The following is a 20,159-nucleotide window of genomic DNA, read 5'->3' as shown; positions in this document are numbered from 1 at the left end:
TCCCAGGATTTATCCTGCTTACTTCAAAGCAATGCGTGTGGAGCGACTTTACCACGAGTCGCTCCACCGCAAAGCAATGCGTATCGCGCAAAAGCAATGCGTGTGGCGGGACTTGTCAAAGATCTCCCGCCGCAAAGCAATGCGTGTCGGCACCACGTAGAGCAAAGCGTGTAGGCAGACTTTGTCAAAAGTAGTTCTGCCGCATAGCAATGCGTGTGGAGATCTTCGCCGGTGAAAGCAATACGTGTGGGCGAACTTAGACCTTCGCGCCCACACATCCCATAGTGAGGAGCGGCCCATGTCGAAAGACTAAGCGCCCCGGTAGTGACTACCGTGAAAGTCTAATAATGGACAGTGGAAATAACGTTGCCTCGGAGCCGAGGGGAGCTGTGGATGTGACCTCAGCAGCTCCAATCGGGGCGGAGTTAAACGCCGAACCTTGCGAAGGTCGCAACCAAAGGAGGGAGGCTGCCTTAAGTGCTCAAACACGCCGGCGAAATTCGGCCCGCCGAGCTCGGAATGCCCAACAGGCTGACGAGCCCGGCGATGATGAGGAAATAGAGACACACGGGCCTCTAACTATCCGGACGTCGGAGCCGATGGAGATTGTCGCAATAGCGAAAAACCCACAGGCCTGTCCCAAATGCCTGCAGGGAGGTACCCAACTTCTCTGCATGGGCAGCTGGGAATTAAGCAGGCACATTAATAAAGAACATCCGTCAGTCGACGTGACCTGGGTGTGCGGTGCTTGTCAAAGGCGCTGCACAACGCTCAGGTCGTGGAGCTGTCATGTTCTTCACTGTAAGGGGCGACAAGAACCAAAGGATCTGCCGTTCAAATGTGAGCATTGCAGCTTGTCGTTTGACTCGCAAATCGGACTCTCTCAGCACGAGAGGCATGTCCATCCAGAGGTGCGAAACGATAAGCGCGCGGCAGAGGCCAATAAGCCAAAGGGCAAGAGTGGCCGTAGGCCTTCTATATGGTCCGACGAAGACTTGCTGCTCATCCGGGAATTAGAGAGCGAATACCACGGAGCTCGAAATATCAATGAAAAAATAGCTGAACATTTCCCGGATAGAACAGGCAGACAGGTGTCGGACGCCCGGAGGCGAAAGGATTATGCCGCGCTCCGAGGGAGAGGAGGCCCGCAAGGCCCAGCAGAAGGAGTCGAGGCCATTGAAGAGGTAGACGAAGGCGAAATCCCTGAGGGGGAAGAGCTGGTCGCCACCGATGGCGCTGCGTTGGAAAGCGGCCCCCCGGAGAATGGAGGGAGCGCACCCGCAGAACAAGTCAATGCGCCCGCGCTGGAAAGCAGTTCTCAGCAAGATCGAGAGTGCAGCCCGGCAGTGGGGTCCGATGAACAAATCGAGGACAGCAGTGACGACGACGAATTCAGCGACGCATTAGGAGAAATATCACTCCCAGAACCTCTCTCGGTTGAACGCACAACAATCTCACCACCTCCTCGAGATGACTGGAAAGGCCCAATGAGGTGGGAGATTTGCAATGCGAGCGAAGAAGCCGGAAGTTACGCGAACTGGGTGACTGGACTGCAGGAGCTAGTCAGGAACAATGCGCTGAGTGAAATAGGACTAGACTCCCTGTATGACCAGCTCATCCAGATTATGCGGCACCCTTCCGATGACAACGAACAGGATCACCTTCAATTGAACGCTAGAGGCCCCCCACGAAGGGGCCACCGCAAGAACCGACGGCGCCGTCGTCTCACGGCCGCTGATCGAAAGCGGTTTGCCTTTGCCAGGTGCCAAGATCTTTGGAACAACAACCCAATGAAGCTAGCCGAGTTAGTGATTGCCAATGACCTGTCTATTCTCCAAAGCCGCCAAGCGCCAGGTAGAACGGAGACACAGACTCTGTACAACGAGCTGTGGGGGAGGGTCGGACCTAATATCGAAGCGCCAAGGCGCACCGAGGACCCGATACCCGTATCGAGGATCTTCAATCCGATCACTCCCCAAGAGATAATGGGCAGAATCAGGCGAATCAAAAACGACTCGGCAGCGGGCCCTGACGGGGTAACGAAGGATGACCTGAGAGGAAGAGGAGTCAGCATAGCCCTCTCCAAGCTGTTCAACTCGATCCTGCTAGCGGGTTACTACCCAAAGGCATGGAGAGAGAACAGAACAACCCTTCTGCCGAAGCCAGACAAAGATCCTGCTGACGTTAAGAACTGGCGGCACATTACGATCAGCTCAATGGTTAGTCGAGTCTACTCAGGCTTGCTTGACCAGCGAGTGAGGGCCATCATTAAGCAGTGTGATCGGCAGAAAGGATTCACCGAGGAAAATGGCTGTTTCAGCAACATACAGTTGTTGGATGATGCCGTATCGAACGCAAAGAAGCGGGCGGTGTCATTACTATCTTGGATGTTTCGAAAGCATTCGAATTCGACACTGTCCCGCATGCCGTGATCCAAGAGTGCTTGGAGAAAAAAGGAATCCCCGAAACTGTGGCCGCCTATATCTCGAGCATGTATCGCGACTGCTCCAGTGCAATCCGAACGAGGAGCGGGGACGTAAAGATTGGAATAAAGAGAGGAGTCAAGCAGGGGGATCCCCTGTCACCTCTCATTTTCAATCTGGTTCTCGAACCTCTATTAGAACGATTGCAAGAGACAAGTGGAGTGGAAATCGAAGGCATGAATCTCTCGTGCGCGGCTTTCGCAGACGACATAGTATGTTTTGCGAATACAGCCCCCGAGGCGGGAAGGCAGCTACGGATGGTGGCGGATTATCTGGGCCGACTCGATATGAGTCTTTCAGTGTCAAAGTGTATAGCTGTAGAGTCCCCCACAGGAAGATCTGGTACACTAAAAACCCAGGCCTCGAGGTGAACGTTAATGCCGTTCCGAGCATCTCACCTAGTGAGACGTTCAAGTACCTCGGGGCAAAGGTCTCTCCCTGGAAGGGGCTGCTCGAAGGCTTCGAATCTGACGCGTTCAGGGAAGTCATATCCCGCGTCCAAAGACTGCCGTTGAAGCCCATGCAAAAGGTGGACCTTCTACAGATGTATATCTTTCCGAGGTACACCTATGGGTTGATAACATCGCCTCCGGCGAAGGCAGTCTTAAAGACTATCGACCGGATCATAAGAACGAGAATCAAGGAGATCCTCCACCTGCCAGAATCGGTAAGTAGCAGTTTTCTCTACACGCCGAGGAAGCAGGGTGGATTGGTGCTCCTTGAAGTGGAGAAGATGGTGCTGATACCCGCTCTTCGGAACGGCTTGAGAGCCCGTCAATCCCACGATCCGGTCACACGCGCGGCCATGAACTCGAACGCAGCCGACGATCGGCTAAAATCTTACGCCGATGCTCTAAGACTACACTGGCCACTAACAACCAAGGAGCTAGATACTTATAAGTATCAGCTTCGCCTGAGCTATGCCCAGAAATGGGCTGAGCAAAAATGGCAAGGCCAGGGGGTCGAGGAGTTAGCACAAGATCCCGTTGGCAACTCATGGCTGCAGCGCTATGATCTTCTGCCCGCGTCAAGGTACATCGATGCTATCAAGCTACGAACAAACACGTACCCGACGCGAGCACTAATGAAGATCATAGATGGACGTGTTGATAGCTCTTGCCGAAAGTGCCAAGGCAGTAGCGAGACCCTTGGTCATATACTTGGCAGATGCCGGTATACTAAGGATAAGCGAATAAGCCGGCACAATGAAATCAAAGACCTCCTCAAGGCTCGTCTAGCCAAAAACCATCAGGTTATGGACGAGCCGCAGATAACGGTCCGAGGCCAGAGGTTTAAACCCGATCTCGTCGTGAAAACGAATGAGGGAAGGGTGCACGTAATCGACGTAACTGTCCGCTACGAGCACAGAACCTATCTGGATGAGGGCCGTACTGAGAAAATTGGCAAATATCGCCAAATTCTCAGCACGCTTCGGCGACATCTGCATTCGAACGCCGAGGAGGTCATTCCAATTGTAATCGGGCCGAGAGGTGCAGTTCCAAGCGAAACGCGGAAAGCCCTCTCGAAACTCGGAATTGGCAAGAGTGATTGGCTTACGATCTCACTAATAGCGCTGCGTAGCTCGCTAGAGATCGTCAACGCCTTCATGGATGACTGACCTGAACAAAACGTGTTGTCTTGTCTTGTCTCGTAACTATTTATTCGAAATAAGGGGAGGCTAACTGCCTGCAAATTGAACGCGAAAGTTAGACCTTCCCACCTAAAGCCCAAAAGTGATCGGGGAATGAATCCGCGGGTGACCCCAGAGTTGGGTAAACCCTTGAAACGTTGGAGAAGCGGAAGAGAGTCCCGCCACCGAGCATCGAGTGCTGCGGCGCCCGAATGAAACCGATCGCGGATGGTGCAAGTCGTAGGACGGGGCACAACCTAAGCCTCTGTCACGGCGGCGAAGCCAGGAATCACCATGCAAAGGTGTGAACTGGGGCGGATACCTCCACGCGGTTTCCCTGGGCATCGCGCGAGCGATGGCCAAAGTCCGCTTTCTCAGCTACAAAACAAAAATGGCATGAGACTTCGTTAACACTAATTTTTCCGAGCCTAGCAGGCTCCCTTGACAACACTTATGAATCTGGAAAAGGACACAAAGTGGAAAAAGCGCTGATGGTGGACAAAAGTCAGTTGAGACTTGATATCAGTTGTTTTGACTAAGAATTTTATTATCGTTGACTTTTAAATATTTTATTATTGACTGTTAATATACTGACTTGGGACCAAGTCATCTCTGTTACCCGGTACCGGTTCCTGTCATCAAACCGGAAAGTCCGTCCCACGTAATGTGGTAGACGCAGGAGTAGCCAAATGCCTCGTCATTTAATTAGTGACGCGCATGAATGGATTAACGAGATTCCCACTGTCCCTATCTACCCCCCCCCCCTCACGATCACTGGCTTGTCGCGCCGAGGGGGCCCGAGTTCAGGAGTTTGCGCAAGCGAACTCCTGTTCCGCTAAAGTGATCCAAACCCAGGAAGTGGTGGAGGATCCGGTGCTTTGGCTAGCCGACCCCACTCTCAGGAACCGATCCGCGAAAGCGGAAAGGAGACCCTGAGAAGTGTGGGAACGAGAACCGAAGCGCCGGATCGGAAGCCACCGGGCTTGACAACCCCGGGGTTCCTAGTCCCAAGCGATGAGCGCCGTCGCTTGGCCCGTAAACCTTGCACCGTCTTCAACAACCTTCGCAGGGCGTGGCGTTGGTACGTTGACGGTGTGGGGAGCGGGGGCTTGGCTGAATCGCCTGGCCGCGAGGTGGGGTCCTCTATAAAACCCCCCCAATCCTACGCTCAGGTGGGTGGCTATGGGATGAATGGCTCCTGGGTGAGGAGTCCCAAGCCCACCAACCCCCGTTGGCTGTGGCGGCTGACGGGGTGTACTTGCCTTACCGGGGTAGGGCCGTAACCCCGGTGGACTGCTTGTATCGTGCCTTCCCGTACGGCTCCGGCCAATAAGGGAAGCTGTAAGAACCAGATGATATGTCTTTTAAAAACCAAGCCTCGGAAATATTTAGCGATAAGGTGGAGGAAAGGAAGAAGGAGGATCAAGATGGGTGTGGAGCTGAGGATAGGCGTAGCAGAGTAGCAAGCCCTGTGAGGACAGAAACGGCACGGGAGACACCTGCCGAGGAACGCTCACGCTCAGGGCTTAAGAAGAGGGATTGTGACACCTGTGCGTCTTCAAGCTCTGGCTCTGAGGACGGCCAGGGGGAGGATCTCTGGCTCATGGCCCCTCCTGGACGTCGTCTGAGAAGTGTAGCCCGGAAAAAGAAGATTGGGGAAAAGAGGGTGGAACAGGAGAGATTAAGGAAGGGACCAAGAAAAGAATCAGGTAAGGAATCAGGTGAGACATCGGGTAAGGACTCAGACAGGAGTAAAGGCTCAGGAGTAGAGAAAGAGAAGTGGATGAAGGAAGGAGGGGCGCTGAATGTTAAAACGGATGTCGTGATAAATCTTGAAAGAATGGAGTTGGGTGAGTTGAAGTTTGGGAAAAGGAAACCGGACGCAGTAAACGAGGGTGATGGAAAGGATGACCCAAAGAAGTACTATGTAAAGGAGGAAAAGAAGGGGGTACAGGACGAAATGTTGGCAAAGAAAGAAAAGAGGGTGAGAAAGATGAAGAGAGAAGAAGAAAGGAGGGCATTAGAGAACGCTGAAAAGGAAAGAGGAGAGACGCAGAAAACAGTAGAAGAAGCTATGAGCAGTAACGGAACAAAAGGACTAGTGTTAAACACGCAGACGGATGAAGATAATGAAGAGGAAATGATGGATGTGGACTACGACAACTTGGATAAGGAATTAGGAAATGTAAGGGAATTGGTGAGAAAGGTCCTGGTAAAGAGTAGGAAACTACCTAAATCGGAGGCAGCCAGTCTGCATAGGTGTATGGAGAGGTATGAAAAGATTATAGGTAAGGTGAGTGTAGAAAATGAAAGATTAGAGATGAGACTGAGTGAACAAGAGAAAGCAATGGATAGAACGATGTGGGAAATGGACAAGAGAATACAAAAGGTAGAATCAGGAATGAATGACAGGATTCAAGGGATGTTTGATAATATCGAGGAGAAGATGATTAATATGTGTGGGAGTGTGATGGAGCGAGTGTGTGGGAGTATGAATCTAAATGATGCAAGGGAGCGTGCTCAACCCGGGGCAGGCAGAACAGCCCCAGTCCCGGAGAAGAGTTACGCTCTGATTGTAAAAGGGGACAAGGAGAGGCTAACAAGCATGGAAATAAAGAGACGAATTATAGAGAGTGTTGGGGAAGAGAGGAATGTTAAGGTTGAGGGCATGAAATTAATGAAAGATGGAGGAGTGGTGGTGGAGGCGGCGACGGAGGAGGATCGACAGCGACTGGCCAAGTGCCCCCTAGGAGACGCCGGCTTGCGTGTTGCTACACCAAGACGGTTTGACTCTAGGGTGATCGTCTCCGATCTCCCCTCGTCGGTGACCGACGCCAACCTCCTTGACGAAGTGGCCCGCAAAAATTTGGATGGCTTAGCAAGGACGGAAGATGTGAAAGAGAAGGTGAAAATTGTGAGGAGGGAAAAGAGGGGAAATGACGCAAGAGTGAAAAATGTAATTGTGGAGCTACCGAATGAATGGAAGAAAAAATTGTTGAAGAATGGAAGATTGTATGTTGGATGGATGTCATATAAAGTAAGAGTGTATGAGAAAGAGTTGAGGTGTCATGGATGTATGTTGTTTGATCATAGAGTGAATGATTGTAAGAATGGGAAAGTGTGTTACCGATGTGGTGTGGTGGGACATCAGGTCCGGGAGTGTCGGAGCCCCGAGGTATGCGTCAACTGCAAGCGAAGGGGCAGACCTGCGAATCACTCAGCCTTCTGGTCTGAGTGTCCTGAGCTTGTGTGGCGGCTGAATGCATTGAGAAAACATGTAAATGGCTAGTACAAATGTAGATAATAATGATGCGAATGTAAGTGTGTGTCCCGTTGTAAATGTTGTACAGTTAATTGCCAGAAATCGAGTGGTGTGATGTATGATTTGGATGAATCGTTGCTCCGGGAGGGGATCCAATAGGGTCTCCTACAGGAGTCGTATGTTCGGAATGATCGTGTGTGTGGCTTGCCCTCATGGATGCGTCTGTTTAAAAGTGTATCTGGATTAGCATGTGTAATTGTTCCCGATAGTGAGTGTGAGTGTATGCTAGTAGAAGAGTGTAAGTTTGATGATGCGGTGTGTGTATGGTTTAAAAATAGTGTGTGTGAAATGTATGTTGTATCGCTGTATTGTCGACCGAGTGGAGATATGAATGAATGTGTAGAGTATTTGGGTAGATTGAATAGATGTATGAATGGAAAGTGTGTGTTAATTGGTATGGATGCGAATGCCACGTCCGGCTTATGGCATAGCAAGGCCATGAGTCGGGCGTGGAATAGTATGAAAAGAGGTGAGATATTAGAAGAGTGGGTGATGAATGCGAGAGTGGATGTCTTGAATGTGCCCTCCCAGGACTTCACATTTAGTGGAGCCCGAGGAGAGAGTGACATCGATGTCACTCTCCTCAAGGGAGGGCAGTATGAATGTGACTGGATGGTAAAAAGTGAATGGGGAATCTCCGACCACAACCCGATTCTTATTAGAATGCGGGCGGTGGATGGACGGACAGAAATGAATGATAATGTGTGTAAAAGATGGAATGCAAGGATGTGTAACTGGGGCTTGTATGGGGGAATGGTTCTGTCCTCCGCGGAGGACTGTGGAATTGAAAATTTCCGTAGTCTCTCTCTGGAGGATAGAATAAACATGTTGTACGAATGGATGGAGCAAGCGAATAATGAATGCATGATTAGGCTTAAAAAAGGATTGATAAGGAAGGGATTAGTATGGTGGAATGAGGAGTTAAAGGGGAAAAACGGGAAGTAGCGAAGAAAAAGAAGAAATATCAGAAGGAGAAAAGAAGCGAGGGTGCGAATGTGAGAGAAAAATGGACTGAGTGGAAGACAAGTGTAAGTGAGTATAAAGAAATGATGAATGAAGCGAAAGAGAAAAATTGGAGGGAGTTTGTGGGAAATAAGAGTAGGGATGACGTGTGGAAGGTGATTAGTGTGTGCACGCGTAAAAGGAAGAATGAGTCCCTGAGTGCTTTGAAAGTTGGTGATGGATGGACTAAAGATTGGGAGAAAGTGTGCGACGCTGTGCCTCCCAACACAGGTGCGCAACACCTAGAGCCTCGCATGCACTAGGATTTTTTTAAACGTAGGATTTGACCGCGATCATCACGTTTGGGAGAACGCTAGGGAGAGGGGAAAATGATCACACACAATGGTTAAGTTTTATTGCACATGTATTTCGCCCAGCCCTTCCCTACAATACGGTGGCTGTAGTGCCTCCCGCGCACAGTTTAGCCACGCAGGGCTTACGCTGGGACGCTCAAACACCAGCCACGCTCGTGCAGCAGACGGCTGGCCACAGGCCCAGGTCCAGTCCGCTGACGGCTGACTCTCTCTCTCTCTCTCTCTCTCTCTCTCTCTCTTTCTCTCTCGCGCGCGGGCTATGCCTCCCGCTTGTGGCAAGCCCGACCTGCTGCAGCCGCGCAGCTATAGGGTTTTCTCTTGCGCTGTCTCTATCTCACGCATACGCGTCTCCTCGCACTGTTCTCTCTCTCTCTCTCTCTCTCTCTCTCTCTCTCTCTCTCTCTCGCGTGCGCTGGCCAGACGCCTCGCGCAGAAGACGTCTTGGTGTGCGCCCGCACTGCACATCAACACCCTGGTCTCTCGAGTTCTCTCTCTCTAGTGTGCCCGCACCACACTCGCCTCACTCTCGGATCTCTCTCTCTCTCTCTCTCTCTCTCTCTCTCTCTCTCTCTCTCTCTCTCTCTCTCTAATACTTTCTTACTCGCTCTCTCCCTGGTGGACGTCCGTCGGTGCTCCCGCCGGCGCCTCCCTGACTCTCGTGGACTAGCTTCCTCGGCTCTCCCACGCCAAGGCTGCTGGTTGCTCTGGTCCTCCGGACAATGATGGCGGACTGGCTAGCTTCCTCCTTCTTCCTTCCTCTCGTACGGATGGTTGCTGGCTCGTCCGGTCGTCGGCACTTGCTCGTGCCAACGCGCTGCACCTATGACTCTCTCACACTCTCGCACAACCTCGGGAGACTCTCCCGATTCTCCTCGCAACAGAGGAGGCCACGTATTTCTCTCGCACGTCGACGTACTCCGTCGACAGTCGTGAGAGAACTCCCCGATTTCCCGCTCGTTCTCGCGTTCACTCTCCACTCGCGCTCGTCGGGCCCGCGCATCTTCCTCGCGCCTGATTGGCTGGCAGTCCGCGCGGATAGCGAGTCGCACATCGGCGCCCACTGATTGGCTCGCGACATGCGGAGGACCAATCAGCGCGCGCGCCGTCGAGGCTCACTCTCGCGCCAACGATGCTCACTCTCGCGCTAACGTGGACGGTTACACGGCCCGTTCCTCGAACTCGAGGTCAGGCTGGCACTGACAACAACAATCCAACTCGCTTGTTTCTTCCGCGCACTCAGAGCTTGGCCGCATCGAACGAGATTCCTCGTATCGACGCGGCTGCGACGTTTGCAACGTCGCAAGTGTGAATATGCCCGTGTGGTGCCCCGCGTGAGGATTGGATGCATGTGTTAACTACGTGTGATATGTATGAGAGTTTTAGGAGGCTGGATGAGATGGGTGTGCTCGAGGACGCGAATGGAAGGATGGATGTGAGTGGTGTGCTCAGTGCGAGAAGCCAGTATGAGTGTCTGTGCACGTTCATTGAGCGTGCATATCGTATGCGAGCAAGTGTGATCAGTCGAATGAATGAAAAAAAAGACCGAATGAGTGAGTGAATGTGAAACCGCAAGCGGGGCTCTGGTCTCATCCCCTGGGTCTAGCAAACCCACGGCCCCAGCTAACCGGTGCTATCGAGCCGGGCAGAGTGCAGGATCTGCAAAGACGGAAGAGACTTATCTCGAACCTCCAACCAGGAGGCTAAATGGTACCACGGGGGTCGGGGGACCCAGGGCTCCGATAGGTTTATCGGGACCCTGCCCGACCATGGTGTTGGACTCGTGGTGGCAGCTGGTTGATAGCCCAAGACGCGGGCGAGAGGTATGGGCGGTGACGTGCTTCGGCGCGGGCTCCGTTTTACGCCTCGACGGGTGAGCTGCGGTCTCAGCTCGGGCGCTAGCCTGCAGAGCTAGCAGGGGCATAGATGGGCCCCGCCTCATGCAGAGAGGATCACCTGGTCCTGTCAAACCAGGAAGAGAAATCTGTAGACCTGACACTAGTCAGGTTGCGCTGGTTCGGGCGTGATCCCAACCCCTCGCCCATGGGGGCCGTGTGAAGTGATCCAAACCCAGGAAGTGGTGGAGGATCCGGTGCTTTGGCTAGCCGACCCCACTCTCAGGAACCGATCCGCGAAAGCGGAAAGGAGACCCTGAGAAGTGTGGGAACGCGAACCGGAGCCCCGGATCCGAAGCCACCGGGCTTGACACATCCTAGTCCCAAGCGATGAGCGCCGTCGCTTGGCCCGTATACCTTGCACCGTCTTCAACAACCTTCGCAGGGCGTGGCGTTGGTACGTTGGCGGTTGGGGAGCGGGGGTTTGGCTTAACCGCTCGTCCGCGAGGTGGGGTCCTCTATAAAACCCCCCAATCCTACGCTTAGGTGGGCGGCTATGGGATGCATGGCTCCTGGAGAGGAGTGGCGATCCCACCACCCCCCGGCTGGCTGTGGCGGCTTGTTAGGGTTGCGTTGCCTTCTCGAGGTAAGGACGCACTGCTTCGAGTGACCGTTGTCTCGTCCCGAATAGAGAAGTCCCTTCCTTATGGTGGAAACGGTGAGCTATGCGCTGGGCACCGTCGTAGAGTTGGTGCTCGGTGCGGGTGCCCCGGGTCTGCTTGGGGGTGGGGACGTACGAAACAGATGGATTCGATTAAAACAAAGCTTCGGAAAATGACGCGTAGTAAGGGGGCAGGAGGTAGTAGGGAGGACTTCCTGAGGAAGGATTCCAAGGGCGGGGGTGGAGATAGTGAGGACACGCGCTCCTCCGTAATCTCTGCTGACAGCCTGCGAGAGCGTTCACGCTCCCGGAGTCCATCGGGCCTGAAACCCACAAAGGATTTCGAGCTCGTTGAGACAAAGGCGGCGAGAAAGCAGCGCAAGGCCGAGGAGAAGAGGAAGAGGCGCGAAAATGTGAGTGCGAGTGAGAATAATAATAGGAATGATAGGGTTGATAAGAGTGTGAACTGTAGTGTGGATGGAAATCAGGGTGTAAGCAAGAAAGTGAGTGTGAGTAGGAGTGCAAATGACGTGAGCAAGATTATAGAGACGGAGAGTATGGATGTTGGTATGGAAGAGTGTGCGAACGGCAAGAGGACGGTAAAGAGGAATGCGGTGGGCCAGGATAGGTTCAAGGGGGCGAGGGGCGAGCTCTTTGTGGTGTGTGAGAATTTGCGGCAGTCGCCTAAGCGCATCAAACGCGAGGTGGTTGACGCCGAGGTGCCTGTGGATGGTAAGAGTGTGGGTGTGAATGAGAGTGCTGAGGATTCGGAGGTAATGGTCGGCGAGCTGCGTGCAGTCACTGACGGACTTCGTGGGCATCTGCTCTCAGATGCCAACAAGTTAACGAAGTGGCAAGCCAGTAGTGTGCTCGACCATGCCTCGAAATACGAAGGGCTGGTGCAGCGCTTGATGTTAGAGAATGCAAAGTTGCGTGGTGAGCTTACTGCTTACAAGTGTATGAAGGCTGAGTTAGCGAATGTGTGTGAGACTGTCCGAAGAGTGGATGAAGGGAGGAATGTCGTAAAGATGAGGGTAGCGGCGGCGTCACGGGCACCTCCAGCAGCGGTTGTGGCTGTTCCTGGTAGTAGGGGTTTGGGAGCGAATGTGGGGCCTAAGCCCAGCTTCGCGCTTGTTGTGCGTGGCGCAAAGGAGCAGCTCACGTGCGACGAGGTGCGAAGAAGAATGATTGAGAGCACGAGTGAGGACGTGAATGTAAGGGTGAGGAACATCAGACCTGCTCGTGGTGGTGGGGTCGTGGTGGAGACGGCTAGCGATGGAGAGAGAAAGGCTCTCTCCCGGTGTGCCGGTCTCGTCGAGGCTGGACTCCGTGCTGTGGAGCCCAAAGTGATGGATCCTCGAGTGATTGTGTACAGTGTCCCGAATGAGATGACGAATGAGCATCTCCTTAGGGGCATGTACGAGAAAAGTTTGCGTGAGCATGTTAGTGTGAATGAATTCACGAAGCGTGTGAAGATCGTCAGGAGAGAGGATGGGCAGCGACTCGGCAATGTGATTGTCGAGTTACCTCTGCCATGGCGTGATAGTCTGTTGCAAGATGGTAGAGAGTTTGATGGATGGAACAGCTTTAGATGCTGTTCATATGAAAGGGTGATGTGCTGTTTCCGCTGCCAGGGCTACGACCATCGTGCCAGGGAATGTAAGAGTGAGCCTCTGTGCTACAAATGTGGCAAGAGTGGGCACAGGATGAATGAGTGTAAGGCTGCGGAGGACTGCAGCAATTGCAGAGCAAGGAAGCTTCCTTCGGAGCATTTGGCGAGATCGCCGCGTTGCCCGATGTATGCTTGGAAACTGCAGTTGTTGCGTTCTCGATTCGTGAGGAATGGCTGAGTCCCAAATGAATGGAACAGATGTGGGTGTAAATGTGCGCATCTTGCAGGTAAATTGTCAAAAGTCTTACGCTGCGATGTGCGATATTGCGAACTACGTGCTTGAGGACGGCATAGAGATATGCCTATTCCAAGAGCCGTATGTTTATAAGGATAGGGTTTGTGGTTTACCAGAGGGATCCAGAATGTATCTCAGTAAGTCTGGAGAAGCGGCTGTAGTAGTGTTTGGGAAAAGGTATGAATGCATGTTACTAAATGAGGGAGCGCATGAGGTCGCTGTATGCGTCTGGGTGAAAGGCCCGGTGGGGGAGATACTTGTTGTTTCTCTCTACTGTAGACCGAATGGCAGAGAATGAGAGAGAATGAGGAAACTTAGATTAGGATTAGGGTAATCGGCGAGGGGGTGAGGGGTATAGAGGGTAGGTATAAGGGGTAAAGGGTAGGGGGTAAGGTAAGGGAACTTGTGGGTTGGGGGGTAGGGTAATTGCGTGTGTGAGAGCGTGTGGAGTGTGTGTTAGAATGAGTGTGGGAATGAATGTGTGCGTGTCGGCTGGCCAGCTGCTCGCTGGTCGGCTCCCCGCAGGGGGATCCCACTCTTGCTCTTCTAATCGAGGCTAGACTGTGCCGGACTCGTTGGAGGACCAAGAGAGGCATCTCTGGGTTTGGCGAACCCACGGACCCGAGCAGCCCTTCCAGAGGCGGGATGGTAAGATCCCAACTGGAACCCTCACCAGGGTTAAAATGGTACCATGGGCGACCGGGGTGCCCGCTGGGGGAGAATTGCCTCCCTCGCCCGGTCACTTGGGTTTGGATTCGTGGTGGCAGTGGTTGGAAGCCCACATCGCTTGGGGTTAGGGGTTGGCACTGGGTGAAAGACTCCTTGGGTGCTCTGCACCATCAGAGACTGGAACCCTCTGCCAGCCTCGACGTGTGAGTTGCGGTCTCAACTCGGAGAGCGGCCTGCTTAAACCGTTAGGGATTGGATGGGTCCCGGCCCCAACCGAGGGTCTCCAAAGGTCGTACCAACCTGCGGAGGAATCGGTAGTCGCGGGTTAGTAGAGAGCCTAATTGGCTGGCAGTGTTTCGGCATTGCCGTCTAATTGGTCTCAAAGCTATTCCGCGATGCGTTGGCCGAGCGTATCTCGGCAGTTGGGTGAACCCTGAGATTTCGGTAGCCTCGGTATACCTCCCACGAAAGGAAGGGGGAAGGATCAGTAATGTTCCGAGCTGTAACTAGTCGAGTGATTGAAGGACCATCCGGTTGGCGAAGATCGAAACTAGTATACCCAGGCCCTTGTAAGCTAGTCGGGCTCTAACTAGCTGCTTGGGACTCTAGCCCTGGGAACGCTCCGGCGTCATGTATGGTTGGCCAATGCCAAAAACGAGTGGGACGTTTAGAACGTGGTAGCATGCTTAGTACGCTCCGGCGGAAACGTTTGTGAACTCTCTACTGGGGAGGATAAAATCAGTACCACGGGGTTGGGGAGCCGCAGGGTAGCATATCCTGTCCCGACAGGGTAAAGGACTCGTGGTGGCGGTGGTTAGCCCGCATGCTGGGCAGAAAGTTTATCTTTCGATGTGTGAGTTGCAGTGCACAACTCGGGTATTGACCTGCAGAGTCATGAGGGATTGGATGGGATCCCGCCGCCCATCCGAGCGACCGGTTGACTTCCCACATAAGTCACTGGGCTTCGGTAGGCCATGTATGTTAACGTGCATTCATCGGTCGCGTTGGCCGAGCGTATCTCGGCCCGTTGTCCTACGGCGCATCGAAAGTCAGTGGAGGCTCGCCGGGACAAGCTGCGAGGTGGTGTTTTAAAGTGTGTGTGTGCATAAAGAGTGTGGATGTATTAAGGCCGAGTGGCGAGCACTGGCGAGTTTTCTGCTGATTAATAAGTGTGCCAAGAAGGCCATGTGGGTGAGCCGAAAGGCAGGTACTGCATGTAAAAACAAAAACAGGACTTGTCCCTATCTACCATCTTACGAACGGAAGAGCCCCGGGCGGTTGACATTTCTGCCAGGGCAGTTGGGTGAACCCAGAGATTTCGGTATACCCCCCACATCTCTGATTCTTGCTCGCACATCACTCATTCGTGCTCGCACATTACTCATTGACGCTCGCACATCACTCATCACTTGAACGATAATACCCGCGGTCTCGCTACGTTAATTCATTACGGGCAGACGTAGCGTACCGTGATTCGGGCGCGCTTAGGTGCTTGCGAGGTGATTTTGAATGCGAAAATGTGCCCAAAGTATCGCGTGTGTGACTCTCGTTCGTGCGGGTTGGTCTACACGCGCGATACTTTGTGTGCTCGACGACTTGATCGTAAACGGAGTGTGTCGTCGGTCTTCCTTAGCGTTGATCGGCGTTCGACACGACCGCGTGCGTGAGTCGCTCGTGTCACACACGAGCTCTCGTGCGCGCAACTTTGTTGCGTTGTTACGGCGAAGCTCCCTGGTTGATCCTGACAGTAGTCATATGCTTGTCTCAAAGATTAAGCCATGCATGTCTCAGTGCATGCCGAATTAAGGTGAAACCGCGAATGGCTCATTAAATCAGTTATGGTTCCTTAGATCGTACCCACATTTACTTGGATAACTGTGGTAATTCTAGAGCTAATACATGCAACCCAGAGTTCCGACCAGAGATGGAAGGAACGCTTTTATTAGATCAAAACCAATCGGTGGCGGGTTCGCTCGTCCACCGTTTACCTTGGTGACTCTGAATAACTTTGTGCTGATCGCACGGTCTCGCACCGGCGACGCATCTTTCAAATGTCTGCCTTATCAACTGTCGATGGTAGGTTCTGCGCCTACCATGGTTGTAACGGGTAACGGGGAATCACGGTTCGATTCCGGAGAGGGAGCCTGAGAAACGGCTACCACATGCAAGGAAGGCAGCAGGCGCGCAAATTACCCACTCCCGGCACGGGAAGGTAGTGACGAAAAATAACGATACGGGACTCATCCGAGGCCCCGTAATCGGAATGAGTACACTTTAAATCCTTTAACGAGGATCCATTGGAGGGCAAGTCTGGTGCCAGCAGCCGCGGTAATTCCAGCTCCAATAGCGTATATTAAAGTTGTTGTGGTTAAAAAGCTCGTAGTTGAATCTGTGTGCCACGCTGTCGGTTCATCGCTCGCGATGTTTAACTGACATGATTGTGGGACGTCCTACCGGTGGACTTAGCCCGTAAGGGCGGTCCAGCTAATATCCCATCGCGGTGCTCTTTACCGAGTGTCGAGGTGGGCCGGTACGTTTACTTTGAACAAATTAGAGTGCTCAAAGCAGGCTATGTTCGCCTGAATACTGTGTGCATGGAATAATGGAATAGGACCTCGGTTCTATTTTGTTGGTTTTCGGAACCCCGAGGTAATGATTAATAGAGACAGATGGGGGCATTCGTATTGCGACGTTAGAGGTGAAATTCTTGGATCGTCGCAAGACGGACAGAAGCGAAAGCATTTGCCAAAAATGTTTTCATTAATCAAGAACGAAAGTTAGAGGTTCGAAGGCGATCAGATATCGCCCTAGTTCTAACCATAAACGATGCCAGCTACCGATCCGCCGAAGTTCCTCCGATGACTCGGCGGGCAGCTTCCGGGAAACCAAAGCTTTTGGGTTCCGGGGGAAGTATGGTTGCAAAGCTGAAACTTAAAGGAATTGACGGAAGGGCACCACCAGGAGTGGAGCCTGCGGCTTAATTTGACTCAACGCGGGAAACCTCACCAGGCCCGGACACCGGAAGGATTGACAGATTGATAGCTCTTTCTTGATTCGGTGGGTGGTGGTGCATGGCCGTTCTTAGTTGGTGGAGCGATTTGTCTGGTTAATTCCGATAACGAAAGAGACTCTAGCCTGCTAAATAGGCGTACCTTCTGGTATCTCGAAGGCACCCGGCTTCGGTCGGGTGGTTTTTACTACCGACGTACAAACAAATCTTCTTAGAGGGACAGGCGGCGTCTAGCCGCACGAGATTGAGCAATAACAAGTCTGTGATGCCCTTAGATGTTCTGGGCCGCACGCGCGCTACACTGAAGGAATCAGCGTGTCCTCCCTGACCGAAAGGCCCGAGTAACCTGCTGAACCTCCTTCGTGCTAGGGATTGGTGCTTGCAATTATTCCCCATGAACGAGGAATTCCCAGTAAGCGCGATTCATAAGCTCGCGTTGATTACGTCCCTGCCCTTTGTACACACCGCCCGTCGCTACTACCGATTGAATTATTTAGTGAGGTCTTCGGACTGGTGCGCGGCAATGTAATTTTACGTTGCCGATTGTGCCGGGAAGATGACCAAACTTGATCATTTAGAGGAAGTAAAAGTCGTAACAAGGTTTCCGTAGGTGAACCTGCGGAAGGATCATTAACGTTAGCGCTTGAAACACGCAACGTATTGACACAAACACACAAAAACATGTATTTTTATTTTAAGATACATGTAAATTTTGTTCGAAAGCGTATTTTTTGCCGAGAGCAGTTGTGCTGCGTAAAAGTGCAGCAAGGTGGTTTCTCTTTCTCTGCTTTGTTTATCTTTGTTTCTCACTCACGAGAAATAAGTAGCGCCGGCAGGCGGCCCTTCAGGCCGTAACCGTCGTCGCGTGGATTGTCGCATCGAGATGTACTGGCAGACGCGTGCTGGAGCATCTCTTTAAGCTGTTTAGTTACGGGCGATGGACAATCAATTGCAAACACGCGTACGAAAGACGTGAAAGAAAAACTTGTGTGAGAGATAGATAAAATTATAAACAGGGAGAATCGAACGAAAATTAATAGAGAGACACACAACACACCGCGCGCGCAAGCTTTTATAAAAGCGGTGTCAGCAGTTCTCCGGCGCGGAGCTTCGCAGTTGGCAACCTTTGATACCTCCCGCTTTTCACGGGAGGGACTAGGTTTTTAAATGAATTTTCGCCTGTTTAGTCGAAGCACCGCGTCGCTCCGGCGCAACGCCGAACTCGCGCGCTTGCCTGCGAGTAAGGCCGACGGAGCCTCGAGTTTCGTCACCCCCTGTGTAGTTCGGGATTTTCGGATCCCGGCTCGTCAAGGATTTCTAACAAAAAACAAGTTTGACTCGTTGAAATTTTATTATTTCATCGGGGTAAAAATTTTACAATTGATTACCCTGAACGGTGGATCACTTGGCTCGTGGGTCGATGAAGAACGCAGCTAATTGCGCGTCAACTTGTGAACTGCAGGACACATGAACATCGACATTTCGAGCGCACATTGCGGTCCACGGATACGATTCCCGGACCACGCCTGGCTGAGGGTCGTCAACAAAAAAAACCAGACTGCTTGTTGGTGCTGAGTCTTCTCTCTCTCCTTCAAGCGATAGCCTGAGCGTTCGTCGCCGAGGCGCGTTTTGCTTTAACGAGTGATAACGCGCTTTGTTTGCGGCGTCGTTCGAAATAATGGTGTTTTTCTTTTGAACGCAGCGACGACGGCGCACGCACACGCACATCGTGCTTGCGTGCGTATGTGCAAAGCACGAAGCACTCGAACGCGTATAAGGCGCGAGAGTGACGTCCGTCGAGTCCCGGAGCTCTTGCGCGCACCGCAATATTATTTTGTGGTGTTGCGCCGGGCGGACCGACGAGATCTGTTGCTCTCGTGTATCAAGCTCTCGCTGACTTTTGCACGTGTTCGTTCGCATAAAAGAAAAAAGAGAGATATATAATATTTTTCATATATTATATACTCGTATATAACGACGACCTCAGAGCAGGCGAGACTACCCGCTGAATTTAAGCATATTACTAAGCGGAGGAAAAGAAACTAACAAGGATTTCCTTAGTAGCGGCGAGCGAACAGGAATGAGCCCAGCACCGAATCCCGCGGTTCTGCCGCCGGGAAATGTGGTGTTCGGGAGGGTCCAATTCTCTCCGCGGCGTCGGACCGCGTCCAAGTCCATCTTGAATGGGGCCACTTACCCGTAGAGGGTGCCAGGCCCGTAGTGACCGGGACGCGCCGTGGGAGGACCTCTCCTTAGAGTCGGGTTGCTTGAGAGTGCAGCTCTAAGTTGGTGGTAAACTCCATCTAAGGCTAAATATGACCACGAGACCGATAGCGAACAAGTACCGTGAGGGAAAGTTGAAAAGAACTTTGAAGAGAGAGTTCAAGAGTACGTGAAACCGTTCAGGGGTAAACCTGAGAAACCCAAAAGATCGAATGGGGAGATTCATCGTCAGCGACGTTGGCTTCCGTGTGGATCGCGATGGCCGGGACCTCGGTCTCGGCGTGAGCCTGCCTGGAGCCGCCGTCGGTGCAGATCTTGGTGGTAGTAGCAAATACTCCAGCGAGGCCCTGGAGGACTGACGTGGAGAAGGGTTTCGTGTGAACAGCCGTTGCACACGAGTCAGTCGATCCTAAGCCCTAGGAGAAATCCTATGTCGATGACGGTGTATGTTTCTAAAGTATTTTTGACTAAAGTGCACACCCGTCGGGCGAAAGGGAATCCGGTTCCTATTCCGGAACCCGGCAGCGGAACCGCATACAATTCGGGCCCTCGTAAGAGTGTTCGTCGGGTAACCCAAAGTGACCTGGAGACGCCGTCGGGAGATCCGGGAAGAGTTTTCTTTTCTGTATAAGCGTTCGAGTTCCCTGGAAACCTCTAGCAGGGAGATAGGGTTTGGAACGCGAAGAGCACCGCAGTTACGGCGGTGTCCGGATCTTCCCCTCGGACCTTGAAAATCCAGGAGAGTGCCACTTGGAGATGTCGCGCCGGTTCGTACCCATAACCGCAGCAGGTCTTCAAGGTAAAGAGCCTCTAGTCGATAACTGGACACGGAACACTGAATGCATGGTTGTATGATCGAGGTCTTGCGGACTCCGCCGCGTGCCCGTGTGGTGCCCCGCGTGAGGATTGGATGCATGTGTTAACTAGGTGTGATATGTATGAGAGTTTTACGAGGCTGGATGAGATGGGTGTGCTCGAGGACGCGAATGGAAGGATGGATGTGAGTGGTGTGCTCAGTGCGAGAAGCCAGTATGAGTGTCTGTGCACGTTCATTGAGCGTGCATATCGTATGCGAGCAAGTGTGATCAGTCGAATGAATGAAAAAA

The 20,159-nt window shown here is 52.5% G+C and overlaps 1 protein-coding gene and 2 non-coding genes across 3 annotated transcripts; all 3 read left to right on the top strand.

Annotated features, from left to right (window-relative positions):
* Positions 1-347: 347 nt before the first annotated feature.
* On the top strand, positions 348-2,432 carry LOC103315419. The gene has a single exon (XM_008204162.1). It carries the CDS (start codon positions 348-350, stop codon positions 2,430-2,432), a length of 2,085 nt encoding a protein of 694 aa, XP_008202384.1.
* A 13,116-nt stretch (positions 2,433-15,548) lies between these two features.
* LOC116417863 lies at positions 15,549-17,463 on the top strand. The gene has a single exon (XR_004228098.1). It is a non-coding gene; the product is annotated as a small subunit ribosomal RNA (ribosomal RNA).
* A 752-nt stretch (positions 17,464-18,215) lies between these two features.
* LOC116417850 lies at positions 18,216-18,370 on the top strand. The gene has a single exon (XR_004228086.1). It is a non-coding gene; the product is annotated as a 5.8S ribosomal RNA (ribosomal RNA).
* The last annotated feature ends 1,789 nt before the right edge of the window (positions 18,371-20,159 follow it).

The sequence above is a fragment of the Nasonia vitripennis genome, chromosome 5, assembly GCF_009193385.2.
Source record: "Nasonia vitripennis strain AsymCx chromosome 5, Nvit_psr_1.1, whole genome shotgun sequence".
NCBI classification, from domain to species: Eukaryota; Metazoa; Arthropoda; class Insecta; order Hymenoptera; family Pteromalidae; genus Nasonia; species Nasonia vitripennis.
The sequence above is the reverse complement of the archived record's forward strand: the minus strand, read 5'-3'. Positions and strand labels throughout refer to the sequence as shown.